The sequence below is a fragment of the Natator depressus genome, chromosome 9 (genome assembly GCF_965152275.1).
Source record: "Natator depressus isolate rNatDep1 chromosome 9, rNatDep2.hap1, whole genome shotgun sequence".
In the NCBI taxonomy this organism is placed as follows: domain Eukaryota; kingdom Metazoa; phylum Chordata; order Testudines; family Cheloniidae; genus Natator; species Natator depressus.
The window spans coordinates 60,208,761-60,230,774 of NC_134242.1; the positions used below are offsets into that span (position 1 = coordinate 60,208,761).

A 22,014-nucleotide genomic window follows, 5' to 3' on the forward strand; every position below is an offset into this window, starting at 1 on the left:
CCTGTCACCCTCTGGCGTTGCCACTTGACTGTGCTCCCAACCCAGGAGGCGTGAATCCTCTTGACTGTTCTTCCCCCCTTTCCCTGCCAGCTCAGAGGGCAGCCCCAGGCCCCTGCTGCTAGGATGACCAGATGTCCTGATTTTATAGGGACAGTCCAGATTTTTGGGTCTTTTTCTTATATAGGCTCCTATTACCCCTCACCCTCTGTCCCGATCTTTCACATTTTGCTGTCTGGTCACCCTACCTGCTGCCTGCCCCAGGGACAGTGCGGCACAAGGGCCGACAGGGCTTCGGTGATTGCCAGCACCTCTGCCACACTTTGGCCTCAGCCTCCTTGGGGCAGAGCCCTGGCCAGGGAGATGCCCCAGGCGAAGGTGGGAGAAGCCACCTTCACACTACCATGGCTGCAGGGGCTTGGGGCTGGCTCAGTTCATCTGGACAGAGTGCATCTCCCATGCGTTTAACCTGCTGTAACCAGGCTCAGAGCCACACGCTCAGGCTCGCATTTAGACCTTGCGGCTCCCTCACCACCGCCAGGCTGCAGCGCCCTGGCTGCAGCCGGCACCCGTCCATGCAAACAGGTGGCCTTAGAGCTGTGTGCAGAGCCGGGCTCAGACTTGGTGGCACGGGTTTGTAAATGCAGCACGTGTACATGCACTTTGGGTTGCCAGGTGTCTGGTTTCAACCAGAACGCCCGGTTGAAAAGGGACTCTCGTGGCTCCAGTCGGAGCTGCGGGGGATGGCGCCTGCAGGAGCAAAGGCAAAGCTGACTGGCTGCCCATGTGCCTAGAGGCTGCAGGGACCTGGTGAGCATTTCCTCAGAGCCACAGTAAGCGCTGCCGGGACCCCGCATCCCTTCCTGTACCCCAACCCCCTGCCCCAGCCCAGAGTCCCCTCCCACACTCCAAACCCCTCATCCCCCACCCTACCCCACCCCACCCCAGAGCCCACATCCCCAGCTGGAGCCCTCACCCTCCTCCGCATTCCAAACCCCTGGCCCAGCCTGGAGCCCGGAGCCCCCTCCCGCACCCCAAACCCCTCATCCCCGGCCCCACCTCCAGGCAAAGCCCTCACCCCCAACCCCAACCCCCTGCCCCAGCCTGGAGCCCCCTCCCCCACCCCAAACCCTTCATCCCTAGCCCCACCCCAGAGCCCACCCCCCAGCTCAAAGCTCTTACCCCATCCTGCACCTCAACCCCCTACCCCAGCCTGGTGAAAGTGAGCGAGGGTGGGGAAGAGCGAGCGATGGAAGGAGGGGGATGGAGCTAGCGACGGAAGGAGGGGGCCTCGGAGAAGGGGCGGGGCTTCAGAGAAGGGGCAGGGTGTTCGGTTTTGTGCGATTAGAAAGTTGGCTACCCTACGTGCCCTACACACTGTTCATGGGGTTGTGGGGGAGATGTCGGGCAGCAGAACCTCACCTCAGGCCCTCAGCAGCCTCGTCCTGCCTCCTGACCCGGTGTGGCGAGAAGTAGCTGCGCGTTCCTTCACAGTGCAGAGAACAGGCAGCAGCAGTGCCCCGGCGGTGACGGTCCCCTGCGGAGCAGGGGGAGCCAGCTCTGCCCACCGTGGGGGAGGGGCACCCCTGAGCCTGTGTTAGGTGCGGATCTCACACGTGTCACTGGGGCTCTTGCTCGTTGGCAGCTGGAGGGTTGTGGCAGGCGCAGCGGAAACAAACTCCTCAGCCCAATGCAAAGGACAGAGGCACAGTCACTTACCCAGTCACAGGCTGCCCTTGGGTGGGGCCAGCTCTCAGGAAAGGGAAGCAAAACCCCTGGCCTGGCTGGCACAGCGGGAGAGGCTGACATCTTGCCCCTGCTGCAGGAAGTGAATTGGGCTGCACCAGCCCCTGCACCACAGGCAGCAACCGCGACAGCATGAGGCTGGAGGAGCCCAGCCTGCCCTACAGCGGTCCTTTCTGCGGGAGAGCCCGGGTCCATACGGACTTCACACCCAGCCCCTACGACAGGGACTCGTTGAAGCTGCGGGTGAGTAAGGCCTGACCGGCTGGGGCAGGAGGAAGGCGGGTGCAGAGAGAACGATCTATTACTGAACACACACCACCGGGTCCACACGCGCTTGGCCTCAGCTCTCCCCCGGCTCTCCCTGGCTCAGCTTGAGGAGCTACTGGGTTTGCTGGCAGCTCAGCTGAGTGGGTGGGGGCTGGGCCTTTACCATAGCTGGCCATTCTCCTTGTGCGAATGGAAACAGAGTACAGGAAGGGCCCAAGACTCCTTTGGCAGTGCTTCGTGTGTCATTCCCGCGAGACATGACTCCCATGCTGCACAGGTGTAGGTCATGCCACAAGGCGCCAGGCGGCGTGAACTGGGACTAACACCCCCTTCCCGGCTCAGCTGCTCTCCGGGGCCTGGCCCAGTGCATAGACACCCCATGGCTCAGGGGCTGGACAGGCCCAGCTTCTAGGAGAGCCTTCTCCAGCCTCACCGGGGCCTGCATTGCAGCAAGCAGGATCACCCCCCAGGCCCACTGTAGCCATCACAAAGGCACAAGCCCAGGCTGTCCCCCGTGGCAGGCCCCTCCTGGCAGCTCCCTGGGCAGAGCAGAACTCCACTGCTGGGAGGCTGGCTCTGGTGCTGGCTCTGCTGCCCCCACCAGTCCAGAGCCCCACCAGCCACCACCACTGGCTAACAGGCTATAGAAAGCTCAGCCTTGTAGACTGGGGCCAGCAGCCCCAGCACCCAGCCCTGTGCCCTGCAGCCAGGCCCCGCTATGTCAATCCTGCAGCACAACGGAGTCAGAGAACAGCTGGCTCCCCAAGCACACAGGGTCCCAGAGCAGCACAGAGCCTCTGAAATTACCCTAGCCTCTCCCCCTTCCTCCCAGTGCCCAGAATAAGGGGGGAGGGGCTGGGTCAGGGGCACACCTTACTCTGCCCCCTTTCATCACAGCACCTGAGCATCATGGGTTTAGGCCTCATGGGTTTCTCCTCCCACCCTCCAGGCAGCAGGGCCATAGCCCCAGTGTACATGGGGGGATCAAAGCCCAGAGAGGCTAATGGGCCTGTCCTAGGTCACACAGGGCCTCTGTGGCAGATCAGGGAATTGAACCAGGGGCTCCCAGTTCCTAGGCCAGCCTAGTCCAGGGTGCTGCATGGACTCTTGGGAACACTGCAGCCTTGGCATCAGGGCAAGCAGCCCCAAACCAGTCTCTCACTCCCAGAGGCAGAGAAGAGGCTTAGAGCCACCTCCCACCCATGGATACCGGGCCTCAGCAAGACTCTTCTGCTTCAGTCTCTGCTGTGTGCTCTCACTGGCTTAGCTCCTCAGGTCTCCCCTGGCGCTCCCACCCCCCTGAGCAGCTGGCTGGTAGGGTACTAAAATGCCAGCACCTGGCTGAGCCCCATCCGGCACTAGAGGAGCTGACCCAGCAGGTGCCAGTAGGGAAAATGTGGGGCAAAAAAGCTTGGCAAAGGCAGCCCCAGCCCTCGCCTTCCTCACTGCAGGGGTAGGAGAGAGGACGACACCCACCCCCAACCGTGGGAACGGCTACAGACGGGCTCCAGGGAACAAATGCCAGTGCCTTTGCCTGGCTGTCCCCCGCAGCACATCAGCTGTCCTGTGGGGGGCCAGGCTCCCACCCAACTCCTACCAGTGCCACTGCTAGGGGAGCCCATGGGCACAGACCCAGCAACAACAGCGCAGGTGGGACAAGTGCAGCCCTGTCCCACCTGCCAGGGGTAGAGATTCTCAAAGGGATTCCTCTTTGTGTCTGGCCCAGAAAGGGGACATCATCGGGATCATAGAGAAGCCCCCCGTGGGCACCTGGACGGGGGTGCTAAACAACAGAGTGGGCTCCTTCAAGTTCATCTACGTGGACATCATCCCCGAGGAGCCAGTGCCAGCCCGCAAAAGCCGGGGGCAGAGCAAGAGCAAGCGGCCCAAGCCCAAGACCTTACACGAGCTGCTGGAGCGCATAAACCTGGAGGTGAGAGCCTGGCCACGGGCTCTGGGGAAGGGGAGGACAGGCGACCTGCACAGACAGGCACCAGCGGTAGGGTGACCATACTCATAGACAGACTCATAGATATTAAGGTCAAAAGGGACCATTATGATCATCTAGTCTGACCTCCTGCACAATGCAGGCCACAGAATCTCTCCCACCCACTCCTGTAATAAACCTCTCACCTATTTCTGAGCTATTGAAGTCCTCAAATCATGGTTTAAAGACTTTAAGGTGCAGAGAATCCTCCAGCAAGTGACCCATGCCCCATGCTACAGAGGAAGGCGAAAAACCCCCAGGGCCTCTTCCACTCTGCCCTGGAAGAAAATTCCTTCCTGACCCCAAATATGGCGATCAGTTGAACCCTGAGCATGTGGGCAAGATTCACCAGCCAGATACCCAGGAAAGAATTCTCTGTAATAACTCAGATCCCACCCCATCTAACATCCCATCACAGGCCATTGGGCCTATTTACCATGGATAGTTAAAGATCAATTAATTGCCAAAATCATGTTATTCCATCATACCGTATCCTCCATAAACTTATAGAGTTTAATCTTGAAGCCAGATAGGTCTTTTGCCCCCACTGCTTCCCTTGGAAGGCTATTCCAGAACTTCACTCCTCTGATGGTTAGAAACCTTCGTCTAATTTCAAGTCTAAACTTCCTGATGGCCAGTTTATATCCATTTGTTCTTGTGTCCACATTGGTACTGAGCTTAAATAATTCCTCTCCCTCTCTGGTATTTATCCCTCTGATATATTTAGAGAGAGCAATCATATCTCCCCTCAGCCTTCTTTGGTTAGGCTAAACAAGCCAAGATCCTCGAGTCTCCTTTCATAAGACAGGTTTTCCATTCCTCGGATCATCCTAGTAGCCCTTCTCTGTACCTGTTCCAGTTTGAATTCATCCTTCTTAAACATGGGAGACCAGAACAGCGCACAGTATTCCAGATGAGGTCTCACCAGTGCCTTGTATAACGGTACTAACACCTCTTTATCTCTACTGGAAATACCTCGCCTGATGCATCCCAAGACCACATTAGCTTTTTTCACGGCCATATCACATTGGCGGCTCATAGTCATCCTGTGGTCAACCAATACTCCAAGGTCCTTCTCCTCCTCCGTTACTTCTAATTGATGCGTCCCCAGCTTATAACTAAAATTCTTGTTATTAATCGCTAAATGCATGACCTTACACTTCTCACTATTAAATTTCATCCTATTACTATTACTCCAGTTTACAAGGTCATCCAGATCCTCCTGTATGATATCCCGGTCCTTCTCTAAATTGGCAATACCTCCCAGCTTTGTATCATCCGCAAACTTTATTAGCACGCTCCCACTTTTTGTGCTGAGGTCAGTAATAAAAAGATTAAATAAGATTGGTCCCAAAACCGATCCCTGAGGAACTCCACTGGTAACCTCCCTCCAGCCTGACAGTTCACCTGTCAGTATGACCCGCTGTAGTCTCCCCTTTAACCAATTCCTTATCCACCTTTCAATTTTCATACTGATCCCCATCTTTTCCAATTTAACTAATAATTCCCAATGTCGCACCATATCAAACGCCTTATGGAAATCTAGGTAAATTAGATCCACTGCGTTTCCTTTGTCTAAAAATTCTGTTACTTTCTCAAAGAAGGAGATCAGGTTGGTTTGGCACGATCTACCTTTTGTAAAACCATGTTGTATTTTGTCCCATTTACCATTGACCTCAATGTCCTTAACTACTTTTTCCTTCAAATTTTTTCCCCAAGATCTTGCATACTAGAGATGTCAAACTAACAGGCCTGTAGTTACCCTGATCACTTTTTTCCCCCTTTCTTAAAAATAGGAACTATGTTCGCAATTCTCTAGTCATACAGTACAACCCCTGAGTTTACAGATTCATTAAAAATTCTTGCTAATGGGCTTGCAATTTCATGTGCCAATTCCTTTAATATTCTTGGATGAAGATTATCTGGGCCCCCCGATTTAGTCCCATTAAGCTGTTCGAGTTTCGCTTCTACCTCAGATATGGTAATATCTACCTCCATATCCTCATTCCTATTTGTCATGCTACCATTATCCCTAAGCTCCTCATTAAAGACTGAGGCAAAGTATTTGTTTAGATATTGGGCCATGCCTAGATTATCCTTAACCTCCACTCCATCCTCAGTGTTTAGCGGTCCCACTTCTTCTTTCTTTGTTTTCTTCTTATTTATATGGCTATAGAACCTTTTACTATTGGTTTTAATTCCCTTTGCAAGGTCCAACTCTACTTGACTTTTAGCCTTTCTCACTTTATCCGTACATGTTCTGACCTCAATAAGGTAGCTTTCCTTGCTGATCCCTCCCATCTTCCACTCCCTGTAGGCTTTCTGCTTTTTCTTAATCACCTCTCTGAGATGCTTTCTCATCCAGCTTGGTCTACATCTCCTGCCTATGAGTTTTTTCCCCTTTCTTGGGATGCAGGCTTCTGCAGCTTTGACTTGAAGTAATCCCAGGCCTCCTCTGCCTTTAGATCCATAAGTTCTTCAGTCCAATCCACTTCCCTAACTAATTTCCTTAATTTTTGAAAGTCAGCCCTTTTGAAATCAAAAACTCTAGTCGCCGATTTATTTTTGTTAATCCTTCCGTTCAGTTTGAACTGAATTAGCTCACGATCACTTGAACCAAGGTTGTCACCTACAACCATTTCTTCTATGAGGTCCTCACTATTCACCAAAACCAAATCTAAAATGGCATCCTCTCTAGTCGGTTCAGCAACTACTTGGTGAAGGAATCCATCAGCTATCGCATCTAGGAAAATCTGAACCCTATTATTATTACTAGCACTTGTCTTCCAGTCTATATCTGGGAAGTTAAAGTCTCCCATGATCACGCAGTTCCCATTAGTATTTACTTCATTAAACACATTAAAGAGGTCTCTATCCATATCCAAATTAGATCCCGGCGGTCTACAGCACACCCCAAGCACTATCCCAGGGGAGGCTCTAGTAGTTTTCTTCCCCAATGTAATTTTTGTCCAGACAGACTCGGTCTTATCCATTCCATCGCCTCTTATTTCTTTACATTCTACCTCATCATTAACATACAATGCTACTCCATCACCTTTACTTCTGTTTTTCCTGAATAGCATATACCCTTCAATACCTGTACTCCAGTCATGGCTACTATTCCACCATGGTTCTGTTATCCCTATAATATCTGGTTTCACTTCCTGCACCAGTAGCTCTAGTTCCTCCATTTTGTTACCGAGGCTCCTCGCACTGCGGTACAAACATCTTAACTTTTGCTGTTTGGCCTCGTTCACATTCTTTTCCCGATTAGGCACGGACATTCTACAGCCAGTATGACCTATTAGACTGGTATCCACACTGCCCTTCCTCCTTATGTCCATTCTCCCACCCACGACTGTATCCTTTCTTACTTTGTTTTCTTCCCTCTCAGTGCTAAAATCCAGCGTGGAGATTACGTCCTGTTTTGGCTGGGACAGTCTCTTTTTTTTAAGCCCTGTCCCAGCCAACCTGACTTTTTTTGGCAAAAGCAGGGAGCGCAGGAACAGGGCGGGCAAGCGGGTATGCCAGCCCCGCCCAGGGAGGGAGGCAGGGCTCAAGGGAGCAGCGATACTGACACCAGCCCCAGCCTCGTTCATCTCTCATATCAGTGACAGCTCTGCCAACCTGCTCCATAGGATCCCTGCACCATTCAGTGCAGCCACACCAAACACGGGGAATGAAGCTGCAGTGCAAGGCATCAAAATGCTGCAGTTCTTATCTATAGACCACAATACAAACTATGGCACGTCTACTTAATCATTTGTTCCTCATTATTATCATCACACACACCCCATTACTGAACCCTTCTCAGTGGATATTGCCAGCTCCAGGGAGCAGAGTTAAGGTGGCCTGGGGTGGTGTGGGGGGCGGTGTACCTTTAATTTTGTATTTCCTGATTTTCAGAGGTTTAAGTTTGTGTTACCTTAACTCTTCATTTGCTGGTTTATAGAGGTTTCAATTTAACCATTATTGATATACTGCGGGGGACACTAGGCAGCCTCACCTCTGCATTAACTGATTAAGTAGTTTATTTAGTGTGTAGATTAAATTCAGTTTTCACCTGCCCCCACATTTTCAGCTCTCAAGCTGCCACCAGATATTAGATTGATAGTGAGTAACAATGCAGTAGAAACTGCTAGGAGATAGCTGGAGGTTTGGGTAGCCAGGCAGAGACAGCTGGAAATTCTGGCACCTGAGAAAGAATGGGAGGCAGTTGGGATTGTGGAATAAACACATCAGCTTGATCTATAATATATAACTAATGGAAGAAAGGGGAAGTTGATAGAAATGAATTTAAATAAGAAGTTACACGTTGTAGAAAACTGATAAGGGAAGCAAAGGGACACAAGGTGAACTCAATTGCCTTCAGAATTAAGGACAATAAGGAGTTTTTCAAATACATTAGGAACAAAAAGAATCCTGATAATAGTATTGGTCCATACTAGATGGAAATGGTAGAATTATCAATAATAATGTATAAAAGGCAAAAGGTTTCATTATCTAAGGAAAAATAATGATATAGTCTCATCATATTGTGACAATAGCGCTCTTTCCATTCCAGTAGTATCTCTGGAGGATATTAAATAGAAGCTATTAAAGTCAGACATTTTAAAATCAGCACGTACAGATAACTTGCATCCAAGAGTTTTAAAAGAACTGGCTGAGGAGCTCACTGGATGTTAATGTTGATTGTAATAAGTCTTAGAGCACTGGGGAAGTTCTAGAAGACTGGAAGAAAGCTAATGTTCCAATTTTTAAAAAAGAAAAATGGAATGACCTGGGTAATTATAGGCCTGTCAGCCTGACATCGATCCCACCAAGATAATGGAGTGGCTGATACAGGACTTGATTAATAGAAATTTAAAGTAGGGTAATGCAAATCAACATGGCTTTATGGAAAATAGATCCTGTCAAACTAACGATATCTTTTTTTGATGAGATTACAAGTTTATTGGTCAAGATAATAGTGTTGATGTAATAGACTTCTGTAAGGGATTTGACTTGGTACCACACATTTTTATTTTAAAAAAAGCCCTAGAATATCATCAAATTAACATGGCACACATTAAATGGATTAAAAACTGGCTAACTGATAGGCCTCAAAATGTAACTGTAAACAGGGAATCGTCATTGAGCAGGTGTGTTTCCTATCTGACCTTTTTATCAATGACATGGAAAACAAGTATAAAAATCACTGAAAAAGTTTGCGGATGACACAAAAATAGGGGTAGTAGTAAATAATGAAGAGGAAGGGTCACTGATTCAGAGTGACCTGAATTGCTTGGTAAACTGCGCACAAGCAAACAATACATGTTATATTCATCTGGGAACAGAGTGTGTCAGCCATACTTACAGATGGGGGACTCTGGCCTGGGAAGCAGGGATTCTGAAGGAGATTTGGAGTTGTGGCAGCTAATCAGCTAAACACAAGCTCCCATGATGATGCTGTGGCCAAAGGAGCTAATGTGATCCTGGGATGTATGAACAGGGAATCTCAAGTAGGAGCAGAGAGGTGATTTTTCCTCTGTATTTGGCACTAGTGCGACCGCTGCTAGAATCCTGTGTCCAGTTTTAGTGTCCACAGTTCAGGAAGGATGTTGGAAAACTGGAGAAGGTTTAGAGAAGAGCCACAAGAATGACTAAGGATATAGCTACACTGCGCTAAAAGACCCATGGCACCATGTCTCAGAGCCCGGCCAATTGACTGGGGCTGTGGGGCTAAAAAGAGGAAGGTAGATGCCTCCCCAGCTCCCAAGTCTACTCTGCTATTTTTAGCCCTGTGTGCCCGAGTCAATTGAGCCAGGCTCTGGGATTTAGTGCCATGGGGTATTTTATTGCAGTGTAGACATACCCTAAAAGCTTAGAAAACCTGCCTTAGAGTCACAGATTCAGAGAGCTCCATCTGTTTAGATTAACAAAGAGAAGGTTAAGGAGTAACTTGATCCCAGTCTGAGTATCTCCATGGGGAACAAATCTTTATAATAGGCTCTTCAGTCTCACAGAGAAAGGTCTAACACGATCCAATGGCTGGAAGTTGAAGCTAAACAAATTCAAGCTAGAAATAAGTTGTAAATTTTAACTGTGAGAGTAATTAACCATTGGAACAATTTAGCAAGGGTCATGGTGGATTCTCCATCATTGACCATTTTTAAATCAAGACTGGATGTTTTTCTAAAAGATCTGCCCTAGGAATTATTCTGGGGCAGTTCTCTGGTCTGTGCTGTACAGGAAGACAGACTAGATGATCACTGTCAGGGTTCCCTCCCCACTCTGAACTCTGGGGTACAGATGTGGGGACCCGCATGAAAGACCCCCTAAGCTTAATTCTACCAGCTTAGGTTAAAAACTTCCCCAAGGCACAAATCCTTTCCTTGTCCTTGGACGGTATTGCTGCCACCACCAAGTGATTTAGACAAAGATTCAGGAAAAGGGCCACTTGGATTTCCTATTTCCCCAAAATATCCCCCCAAGCCCCTTCATCCCCTTTCCTGGGGAGGCTTGAGAATAATATACCAACCAATAGGTTAACAAAGTGAGCACAGACCAGACCCTGGGGTTTTTAGGACACTAAAAACCAATCAGGTTCTTAAAAGAAGAACTTTATTATAAAGAAAAAAGTAAAAGAAGCACCTCTGTAAAATCAGGATGGAAAGCAATTTTACAGGATAATAAAAAGATTTAAAACACAGAGGATTCCCCTCTAGGCTCAACTTCAAAGTTACAAGAACAGGAATAAACCTCCCTCTTAGCATAGGGAAAATGCACGAGCTAAAACAAAAGATAATCTAACGCATTTCCTTGCTATTACTTACAATTTCTGTAATTTTAAATGTATCATTTCAGTAGGAGCTGGGTTACCTGTGCTTGGTCTCTCTCTTTGTCCCGAGAGGGAACAACAAAGAGAGCACAAACAAAACCTCACCCCCCCCAGATTTGAAAGTATCTTCTTTTCTTATTGGTCCTTTTTGTCAGGTGCCAACCAGGTGATTTGAGCTTCTTACCCCCTTTCAGGTAAAGGAGGGATTTTATGCTACCCTTAGCTGTATGTTTAGGACAATCACAGTGGGCCCCTCTGGCCTTGGAACCTACATCTGTTCCTGTTAATCAAATTGGCAACAAAATAGTTAATACTGACAAGGGTTAAAGGCCATGATAAGACTAGCATCAGCCCTTGGAGTAAGAGGGCCATTCAATACCCAGCTGGCAGATCTCACTGCAGTGGTCACACTGTTCCTCTTTGCACAGGGATTTTTGCAACCTCATGTGCTAGGAACAGGGTTTTTAAATGAAAGTTGAGATCCTGGAGCCCGAGTCTGCCCAGGGTGAAGCTCTCGGCTGAGGGATACAAAGGCTAGATGAGCGTCTCCAAGGATATATGCTCTACAGGCTTAGCTGTGGTGTGAGGTTGATTGTCTCTGTCCCCAGGAGCACATCTCCACCTTGCTACTGAATGGCTACCAGACCCTGGATGACTTCAAGGAGCTGCGGGAGACCCACCTGAATGAGCTAAACATCATGGACCCCCAGCATCGTGCTAAGTTGCTCACAGCTGCTGACCTGCTGCTGGACTATGACGGTAAGAGGCAAACACCCGCTCTGCTACCTTCCTGCACCCAGAGACCTCTCCCCTGTGGGCAGTTGCTCTATAACAGCCAGTAAGCTCCAGGCCAGGTCTGGCCCTTCCCTGGAATCCACCTGCTGCTATGGGCACAGACATCCACCGTTCAAGGGCATGGGAAGCAGAGGAGTCTGCAGGTGGGCTGTATCCACTGACTCTTAGCCACTAGGACAGACTTTCCCTACAGGGCCCCAGCTGGCAGCCAGAGCCAGGAGTGCCCTGCATTTTACCACAGCCAGTGTTCAAATTACATCCCACATGGCAACTGCTCTGCCAAGGAGCCACCCCAGTGCCAAGCAAGGGCGAGCCACCAGGAGACATCCCAGCTGCAAGCTGCTCTGTGCGCCTGGGGGAGAAGCAGCACAAGTGACAGAATAAGCCAGGGGGCCTCACCCAGTGCAGCTGGCTAGACTTACAGCAAGTCATATCTCATTACCCAGAATGCCTCTGCACAGCCCCTGAGCATGCAGGGAGCAGCCTCACCCTCCCACCCCCAGCTTGGCCCAGCCAAGGGCAGGCTGGGCCCCGCTCAGAGCTCCCTGGGAAGCAGCCCATGCCCTTTAGCCTCTAACGCTTTGGCTTCTCTCCCCCCTGCAGCAGCCAGTGAGGCTGAGGAAGGAGAGAGCTCGGAGCCGCAACCTTCCACCTCAGACCCGAAAGGAGACATTCCCCGCGACTCGGGCTGCTTCGAAGGATCTGAGACACTGGAGAGTGGCCGGGATGAGATGGAGCTGAACAGCACAGAGGAGCAACTTCAGACCCTCTCTCTAGAATAGTCCTCCTGAGCCTGCCCCCTCCCTGCCCCAGCACTGTCCTCCCAGCACTACACCACATCAGGGACTGAGCCTGCAGAGCAGGGAGGACAGGACACGACACCCCAGGGGCACACTCTACCCCGACCAACATCTGGGGAGATTCCTGGACCACAGGTGACCACCGCCACGCTGGGAACACTCATGTGAGCCCTGCAGGGGAAGACACTGGGGCTATTTTATGGTTCCATGGGGCAGCTGCCTAGGTCCCCACCCCAGGATACATCTCCCCTTTGGGAGCTGCACGGGACCCCTCTCTGCGCTCCTATCAAAGACAAAGGACCTGCTTCTGCAAATAGCTCAGCCCTCATCCTCCAGCATCTCCGTTAGAAACTCCAGCCTCAGAGCCTGTGGATTAGCCATGAACAGGTGTTTTCCTGTCCCTCTGCCTGGCACCCACTGTGGTCTGCCCACACCCTCTGCCTGGCCTTACCAAATGGCCAAGGCCTCAGTCAGCAGGACACCCTTTGAATGGGAAGGATCCAGGAAGCTCCTGGGCAATGCAAAGCCACACAGTTTATCCAAGAGGGTGTCTGAGACTATGCAATGGGAGATGCCCACTTGCAGCTGAAGCTCTCTGGCGTCAGAGGCTCTTTGCAAGGGAGGCTACAGGTAACCTAGGAGCTGGTGCTAACAGGGTGAGGGAGCCGGGAACTGAACAAGAAGTGAGACCATTGTGTTTCTAATGCAACTCTCAGGGTGGTGGAGGGGGACAGACAGCAGAGCAGGGCGATGGGTGCCACGCAGGATCCTCGCCATCAAGGCTCAGCAAGCGCTGGGAGCAGAAGTCTGTAGCCTCCCAAGCTGGCATTCCTCAGAAAGGGGCGAGTCCCTTGCAAGGCAGAGCCTAGCCATGTGGCGACCAGCTTGGCCAGAAAGCAGAGGGTTTGGCTCCAGGGGCTTTGCCATTCCTCATCACAGGACATTGAGTTATTAGAAATATGGCCAGGCTGCAGCAGCTCCCCCAGCCAAAGGCGCGGGCCAGCTCACTGCAGCAACAGACCAGACCATCACTCCAGCCTGCCACACATGCCCACTGAGGCCGACCTGGCTCAGGCCAGCAGAGACTTGTTTGGGAAGCTGGTAGGAAAGACAGCACCTTGTGTCGGAAAGGCCCTGCATTGTGCTCGCAACATTCCCCAGTGTGTGGCCATTCTGCCTTCGTGTGGGCAGAGTCCTCGCTTTGCAGCAGGCGCTGTGCATCGGAACAGCTGCCTTGGGAGGGCACACACTGAGTGTGCACCGAGGAAGCCGATACTGAGTTGGTTTGTTTGAAGCGATCCTTGGTGCTCAGTCCCTGGGCCCACAACTGCTCAAGAGCCCCCTGTGCAGCAGAGAATGGGGGCACCCCCAATGTGAATTCATGTGTTCCCTACAGAGCTCACACCCCTGTTCAGGGCTGTCCCTGACAGACTAACACTGCAGCGTTGGGGCACGTCGATTACGGATGCAGCTGATGGATGCAAGAGGGTGCTGCATTAAGAGCAGCAAGAGCCCACCTAGCTTTAGAAAGCAAGCAGGTTGGGTTCTATTGGGGCTTGTCCCAGGGCAAAAGGGCTGGGCCAGCTTTGGCACAATGTGGCTGCACCAAGAGTTCTTCGGTTAGCTTATGTTAAAAGGGCAGGAAATAGTCTTGCACTGGAGCTGCACCCATATGCTGTTACCCACAGAATATGCTGAGTGACTGGGTAATGGGCCAATTCCAGTCCTGGAGTAAGGGCTAGAACACCCACTAATGCTGATGGGAGATACATCTGCTTACAGCAGAGTCACCTTTGGCCCCATGTCTGTGGCAAGCTTAGCCCTGAATTCCAGGACTCCTGTGCCCGTAAAATCTCTGCCTTTCTGTTGCAGTAATGTAGGTTTGGGTGTTGAATTCACTCCCTTGTGCTTGACCCCAATAAAACGTGCTCTAACCTGCAACTCTGTGTGTCGGCCTCCTGCCTGCACCACAGGCTTAGTGAAAGGGCTTGGGACCCTTGGGATCTCCCCTCTCTCAGGGGGAAGTTAGTACAAGGCCATTTTTCCTTGTGCTTCAGCCAGTTGGAAGACAGACCCCAGGTGGAGAGGATGCTGCCTCCCTCCTATCCCCCAGCATGCAAGTTTTTCTTGGCAAAAGGGCTCCCCACTTCTACAGCAGGTCCAGGAGCCTTTGTTCTTCCTCTCTTCAGAACAGGTTTTTTTTTTTTTTAAACCTGCTCCATTTTCTCCCCCACAATCCCACCATGTGCAGCTAGCACAAGATCATTCTCAATCCCTACCCCACAAGCTCAGCCCAACCAGCTGACTTTCCCTTCAGTCACGTATTGCCAAGAGCTCCCACAAGGGTCCGGAGCTGCCCCAATGACATTAAAACACACTGAGTAAAATCTGAAAATATGGTTCTTTACAAACAGGGCCCAGTCCCTCTGGCTCTCCGGAGTAAGGGATGCCTCAGGAAAGAGAGTTGACAGACAGACATACACAGGAAGAGACCACAGCTCAGAGGCTTTCAAACTGATTAGGATTCCTTCATTTGTTTAAAAAATCCAAAAAACAAAAAAAACTTCCTTCATTGAGAAACTTAACGGATCAGACAAGGAGCCACCGTGCAAGAGGTACCAGAGGGCCCCCCCAGTAGGCAGAGTTTGACACAGTACATCAGAAAATAGATTAGTAAAAACAAAAATACATTTTTTGCAACAAGTTTGAGATTTGGTCGGTAGCATGTTGGGGGCAGGTGGAAAAGTTTGGCTGTAGCCTCCAACACAGTCCCCAGCAGGCAGGGGGCACTAGCATGGGCAGGGAGTGGAGCACCACTGGAGTGGCAGAGCGCTGAGCCTATGCAGCCGGGACAAGTCCCACCCACAGGACTAAGTCTTCCGTGGGGAGGGATGTGGAGAGCCCAGAACCTGGCACGGGGTGGGTGAACTCAGAGGGGCCAGCCAGACTCAAGGCTCCTCCTCTGTGCTCTCCCAGCAGGGGAAGAGGGGACAGTTCTCGAGGGGACAACACACTCCAGCTGAAGCTAAGGGAGACAGCAATTTTGAACTGTGCTCAACTATAGAGATGAGGGGGAAAGTGGGAATGCCTCTGTGCCTTCTACCCTGGCCATCCCACTTGCATCAAGCCAGCATAGAGTGGGAGCTTTAAGGCTGAATGGGACAAGAAGCCGGGCCACACAGCCAAGGGAGGAACAGGAAGGATCCTGCCCCCAGATCTCAACAGTGCTGCCCTCAAGCCAGAGAGGTAGGGAAGCTCCAACCTTCCCTCTACTCTGCAGAGCACTGCCCTTCAGGACTCTCAGCACACACCTGCTGTACGGGGAATGCTGGGAGACAGGGCACAATGCAGGTGTCTCATGCTAGGATCACCTCCAATGCCAGCTGAGACAGACCGTTCTCAGAACTAGTTACTAACAGGCCAGTAAATGTGGGTCAAGATGGGGGGGCTCCTGCCTCAAGCTTGGGGGGAAGCAGGTCAGACGCCTCAGTGACCCCAATTCCTCCCTCCCTCCACACCAGGGTCTCACCCTAGGACATACCACAAGTGGCGCGGAGTAAGAGAATAAGAGTGCCCTCTTGAGCAGAATCAGGCATTCCCCCTAAGCAGAGATGGGGAATTACAACAGACAGACGGGCAAGGGACACCCCTCCCCCAGGGGCACATGGGGGGTGCCACAGAAGGGCTCCTCCTTTTAGCCCCACCCAACATCTCTTGGTGGCAGACAGGGAGGGAAGATGGCACAAAGGAGATGGCTAAGCTGCCTCACAGCAGCCCTCGAGCTGAGACTGGGAGCCCCCAGGAGCCTGGCTCATGCAGACAGAAGGAGAAAGGAGTCAGACTCCATAGAGTTCCTTCTCCCAAGGCAACAGCCCCCGTGAACGGCCCGCCTGTCCCCTGCCCCAGCTGGCGGAACCCCTTGCAGCCAGAGCTGCTCCAGGTGGAAAAGAACGTGGGGGCCCTGGAATACTGCAGTGAGGCCTAGGCTCCTCCTGACAAAGGGAGTTCAGAGCCAACCGGGGCAGAGAGAGGGAAAGAGCTTTTCACCATTTAGTTCAATGGGGGCACAGCCTCCCCAGTCAAGGGGTGGAAGCCCCACTGCCTGGGGCAGCAAACACAAGAGTTGACAAGGCACTAGGGAACAAATCCTACCCTGGCCCCAGGAACAGAGTGCAAATGACCCAAGAGGGCTCTTCCCTCATGATTCCCTGGTGCAACTGCTCGGCAGCTGGTGCAGGGTCAAGAGAGTAGCGAGCTCTGCCCCTGGCATTGCTCTCCCCCGACACTCCTGCAGTGAAAGGTGCACTCCCCAAAGGGCAAAGGAGGCTGCCCACTCCATGATTGTTCAAGGACCTCTAATGCCTGCTAGTCACTAATGGGGAAGTTTGGGAAGGAAGCTACAGAAAACCATCTCCAGGTGGAATGCCTGCCCAGGTGTTTCTGGCCCTGTTGGCACCAAGACAGTATTTCCTGGCCACCCCACCACCTTAAACAATAAAATAATGCCAGAGACGGAGGGAGAAGGGGGAGGGAGAGAGACGAACACTGCCATGGTCACAGTCACCTTCCCATCATGATTCCTCAATCCTGCCACTCCACTGCAGGGCAGCTGCCGACGTCAGAGATGACTGCTGGGGCAGAAAGAGAGGGCCATGGCCAGGCTAGCATTTAGCACTAAGGACCAACTGCAGAGTGAGAAGTCCTACTTCAGCCTGTTCCGAGACCAGCTGCAAGGGTAAAGGTCTGTACCAATGACTGACATGCTCTGCTCACTCTTTGAATCCATTGGCAATGACTTGGGCCAGGCGCACTCCTGTCCACAATCAAGGTGAATAAAGACTAAAGCAAAATGGCCATGAGGAATCGCCTGCCAGCCAGCCCATCTGCTCCCCTCGGTGAGGGGTGGTCTGCTTGCCTGCCAGCCAGCCGGCCTTCTCCGCCTGGCAATCACTTCTGGCATTGATTGGACAGAACAAACAATGTTCTCCTTTTGAGCAGAGGTTAGTGCTCAGTTGGCCCATCGTCCCGGGTCTGTGCTGGGAGCTCCACAGCAGAAGGTTGAGTCTCCTCTGGCATCCCAGTGGGGCTCAGCGGCAGCATGGGGACCTGGGAAGAGGAGAGAGTAATGGGATGGAGCAGACACTCCCAAACCCACAGTGTGTCTTTCCCTCCAAAACCACAGGCAACAGCAGTCTGCCTTCGACAACCCCGCCCATTGAGGTCAAGCAGGGATGGGAACAGGGGACGGGAAGGGCCCTCCTGCATCACTCAGTTCAGTCCCAGCTATTGCAGGCCATTCTGTCATGTAATCCTATTCGATTTATCAGGCTGGGCTGTTTGCCCCACTGCTCCTACTGAGAGACTGTTGCAGAGTCTCCTTCCTCTGCTTGTTAAACTCAGTTTGTTCAAGAACAATTTATCCCTATTTGTTCCTGCCCCAACATTGTCCTATAGCTTCAACACCTCTTCTCTCTCCCTGCTGCTTCCGCCATGGCCAGCAATGGCTTCAGGCTCCTGCTTGCCTTTCTTCACCTGCAGGCCAAGGTTAGAGGGGCCGGGTGAAGAGTGGAAGAGGGAACTCTCTATTTGCCCCTGCCTACCCCCCTCCTTCCAACGAGCCCAGCAGCCCCTTCGGCCACTGTTCTCTCTCATGAAGTTACACTCCCAGTTCAGGTTTGGCACCACTGAGTGCTGCTGTAGGGCGAGTGGAGGAGCCGGATCAGAGAGGGGGAAAGGGGCCCAGGGAACCGGGAGCAAGTGGATTATTCAAGCTTCCAAGAGATAGAGCTGCCCTGCAGAAACAGGTGCTGCCATAACACCCTCACCCAGAGACGGAAACATGGGGAGGAAAAAGGGCTCCAGAGCGAGTGATAAATCAGGCCGGGGCCCAGCCTTCTGGGCCCCCTGCTCACTCACCACAGCTTCCTCCTACTGCAGTGAGTGCCCGGATCTGGGCCAGCTACTGCCAACACTGGCAGGCGGTGATTCCCAGGATGATAGCCCCCAGCTGACCACACCTGCCTTCAGGGTGCCACAAGAGAGTGCAAAGGAGCCCAGCTGCTTGGAAGATGCTTTGCAGCTGCCCTGCTCTCCCCCTCTCACAGACACCCCCCCTGCCAGCATCATCTCTGCAGCAAGACTCCTTCCAGGAGATCCCTCAGCTCAGGACCTAGCTTTACTCCAATGACAGCTGCCTCACTCTCCCTATTGCAGGTTGTTCTCAGCCCTGTCTGTCCTCCTGGCTAGAGCTGGAGCTTATGGCTACCATCACCAGCCGGAGAGGAGTGCAGGGCATCTGGCCACATGGGGAAGAGGGTCACTTACTGCACTTTGACGCGTGGGGCTGCTGCTGCCCTCCCGAGTGCTGCCCACTGCCTGCGCACTGAGTACCTGAGTAGCACCGGGCTCCTGAGTGCTGCTCTTCTCCGGTGCACCGGGCTCCTGAGTGCTGCTCTTCTCCGGTGCGCCGGGCTCCTGAGTGCTGCTCTTCTCCGGTGCGCCGGGCTCCTGAGTGCTGGGCCCCCGCGTGCTGCTGTCCCCCTGCGCACCACTCTCCTCCTGCTGCAAGATGCCCCGTCTGTCCAGCACACTGCAAGGAACAGAGTGGGGAGGCTGAGGGCACAGCCCTCCCTCACCCGAGGCAGGCCTGGGGAGGGGGTGGCGGGGGAGGGCCTGAGAGCACAGCCCGGCCTCGCCCAAGGCAATCCCTGCTGCGAGGACAGGAACAAGGCGGCTGCCAGGGGAGGGGCACTGATGCGGCAAACGCCACAGGCATGTGTCTGTTCTGGCTGCATGGCTCACAGAAACAGAAGCTCCTCTGCTCCCCGGTCAGCACCAGAGCCCCACGTGAGACAGTGCACCGAACTCCTGAGCAAAGGCCTGAAACCTCGAGGTAAGGCTGGGAGGCCAGGAGCAAAGGCCAGTTCCCCGGGACAAAGTCTCTTGCCAGGCCGACGCCCGTAGGGAGAGGAGCTGCCCCTTGGCTAAGGAAGGATGAAGGGCAGCACAAGCTTGCCTCGCTACAAGCGCATACAGAAGGCCCCCTCTCCCTCAGGTTTTGAGTACAGACACCACTCCCCTTTCACCTAGAGGAAGCCATGCATGGCTGAACAGCCCCCCACTGTGTAATGGGCTGGCAAGGCAAGGGCTTATGCCACAGACACCTGCATCTGTAACCCAGTGCCCCTCCAGCCCCACGTGCCATGCAAGCCTGCAATTGCTCCCCAGCTCTTACCTGGGGGGCAGTGGCCCACACAGCACTTCACAGCAGTTCTTCACAATGTTCCCATGGCTATAGGGATTCTGCACCCGGTTCTTCCCAGTCCACGCCCCCTTAATCTGCAAGCAGAGAATACCCCAAAGAGACTGGGTATGAGCTCCCTGCCAGACCAGGGTTCTCGAGCATTCAGCTCCACTGACTGATGCACTGGGGCACTGCACAGGTGCCCCTCATCGCGGTTACACACCGCATGAGCTCTGGCTGCCTCTCAGAGCAGGGCTTGGATCCTGTTATTTCCATTGCTGACACATGGAGACCATCAGCCCTAGCACGAACCTAGCCCCCTGGGGACTGAAAGTGGGGTCCCAGACTCCTTGTGCATCCACTGGCTCGGCAGAGGCTGAAGAGAGGGGATTTGGGCCCTCCCCATTCTTGAGCAGCAGGCCCAAGGAGGCCTCAGAATAAGCTTGGGTTGACCTAAATTGCATTTCTGGGGCCTGTGGCAGCATTGAACCCGTGTGCTGCCCTGGATGTATGCCCTCCCTCCACCCCAGCCTGCGCCTGGGGTTTGGCCTTGCTGTGTGTGAGGGGAATTCACCCAGTGATGAACTGATGAGAAGTGGGGGGCGGGGAGGAGATGGCTCTGAAGAGGAGCTGGGGAGGGGCAAGCACACAGATAGGAGAGAGTGGGGAACATCACTCACGTCTTCGTTGGTCGTCTGGTTCAGAGCCACCAAGAAGGTGTGGAATCCGGTTAATCCCACCACTGACCAGAGGGTGAAGAAACAGATAAGCACCTCCAGGACTGTGAGCAGCTGGTTAAGGATTCAGAACCCCATGGCACAGCACCTATCTTCCACTGACCCTGTTTCATGACATTCTGTGTCGCTCCCCTCTGCTCCCCCTAAACACATGGGCCCGCTCCTCTCCCATCACCCCACAGCCTATAGCCACTCCCACCCCCCAATTAAAAAGAAAGCCTCCAGAAAGCCTGTGGGGAGACTCTACACACAAGTCACACACCTCCCTCCCCCACCAGGGCAGGTATGCTCCATGCGGCAGGGAAAGATATGTTCCAGGGGTCTCTTTCAACGTGTTCAGGAAGCCAATCTTCAGGGACTCTGGGCAACACAAATGAGAGAGGTTAATGTACAGCGCTGTCCAAGAAGACAGGTCTCGTGCCTCCTCCAATCTATTGATTTCTGTGCTGATCTTGACCCAACCCCCACCCCGACAGCACAGCTCCCCACGCTGATCCCCCCACCGGCAGGACTCACTGAGCGCCACGTAGACGATGTTGAAGGTGAAGATGTAGATGGTGAGGAGTGAGAGCGAGAGGATGAAGAGGTAGAAGTAGCGGTAGTTCCTCTTCCCCACGCAGTTCCCAACCCAGGGGCAGTGATGGTCAAAGCGCTCTGGGGGAGCAAGAGAAGGACGTCAGCACACCTGCAGCGTGGGGTGAGGCAGGGGCACCCAAGCCCTGCTAACACATCCCACCAGCACAGCTGGGGAAGGCCTAGCCCAAGCCCAAGGCAAGGGGCTTCCATTTCCTGTGCCTCCATCAGCAGAAAGCGCTCCCAGATTGTACCAGGCTAAGTCTCCAGGGGGAAGGATCTTGTGGGAAGAACACTTCCTACCCTGCTCCTCTGCACAGGAAACACTCCCCCATGCTGCAGCCCTGGAAGAGGAAGGCCTCTAGTGTGGAGATACCTGGCCTTTTCCAGACCAACACCCCATGCCACAACTGAAGAGTTTGAGGACCCCCTCCATCTACCACAAGGACAGAGAGCGTGGTTGATACGTGGGCCTGAACGTGTCCCCAGGTAGAGACCCCATCCTCCTACAGAACCAAGCAAAGGGGCTAGCAAAGCTCCTCCATTGAGCAGAGTGCTCCTGAAGCACTGAGGTCACTTCTAGTGGGGTATTCAGCTCTATGGGAAGTATACTGAGCACTGCTGTTCCTGCTCCCAGAGTGCACTGCTGTTTGTTTCTGGTATTAGATATAACCCACTCAGCCCCATTAACCTAGTGTCTATTTCAGTTACAAAAATCAGCAACTGCTCCCCTTCATCCTCTTAGCTTCCCACAGTGTGCAGCTCACAGCTGTTGCAGATAAAGGTGGAGGATATATTTATTAATTACACACACAACTTTAGAAGAACGTTATTAAGGTTGCAAAGTCAAACACTCAAAAGTTAGGAAATGCCAGAATTAAGCTTTCCCATGCAACCTTAATTTGCCTCCTGTATGCCACATATTATGACAGTCTTTAATTCCATGATCACATATTATTTCTTCCCCCAACAGAACATCTGCTTCATTTTAAAGAGTCATTATTAAGGGTACAAGAGCAAACCATCTCAATGCATAGGAAAGATGGGAA

At 52.6% G+C, this 22,014-nt stretch overlaps 2 protein-coding genes across 3 annotated transcripts in view; one reads left to right on the forward strand and one right to left on the reverse strand.

Moving 5' to 3' along the window:
• SASH3 (SAM and SH3 domain containing 3) overlaps window positions 1–13,138 on the forward strand; it is a 32,742-nt gene extending 19,604 nt beyond the window's left edge. The window contains exons 5-8 of the mRNA XM_074964349.1: window positions 1,823–1,986; window positions 3,737–3,943; window positions 11,426–11,576; window positions 12,216–13,138. Of these exons, the coding sequence (XP_074820450.1) occupies window positions 1,823–1,986; window positions 3,737–3,943; window positions 11,426–11,576; window positions 12,216–12,394 (701 nt within the window). The 3' untranslated portion in view covers window positions 12,395–13,138. The remainder of the gene's footprint in view (window positions 1–1,822; window positions 1,987–3,736; window positions 3,944–11,425; window positions 11,577–12,215) is intronic.
• The window catches only part of ZDHHC9 (zDHHC palmitoyltransferase 9), a 41,566-nt gene continuing 30,250 nt past the window's right edge, over window positions 10,699–22,014 (reverse strand). The window contains exons 5-10 of one of the 2 annotated variants that reach the window (XM_074964348.1): window positions 20,909–21,046; window positions 20,703–20,752; window positions 20,336–20,437; window positions 19,647–19,750; window positions 18,803–19,001; window positions 10,699–17,518 (exon numbers count right to left, since the gene is read on the reverse strand). In XM_074964348.1, the coding sequence (XP_074820449.1) occupies window positions 17,414–17,518; window positions 18,803–19,001; window positions 19,647–19,750; window positions 20,336–20,437; window positions 20,703–20,752; window positions 20,909–21,046 (698 nt within the window). In that variant the 3' untranslated portion in view covers window positions 10,699–17,413. The remainder of the gene's footprint in view (window positions 17,519–18,802; window positions 19,002–19,646; window positions 19,751–20,335; window positions 20,438–20,702; window positions 20,753–20,908; window positions 21,047–22,014) is intronic. The other variant, XM_074964347.1, reaches the window with a different exon arrangement.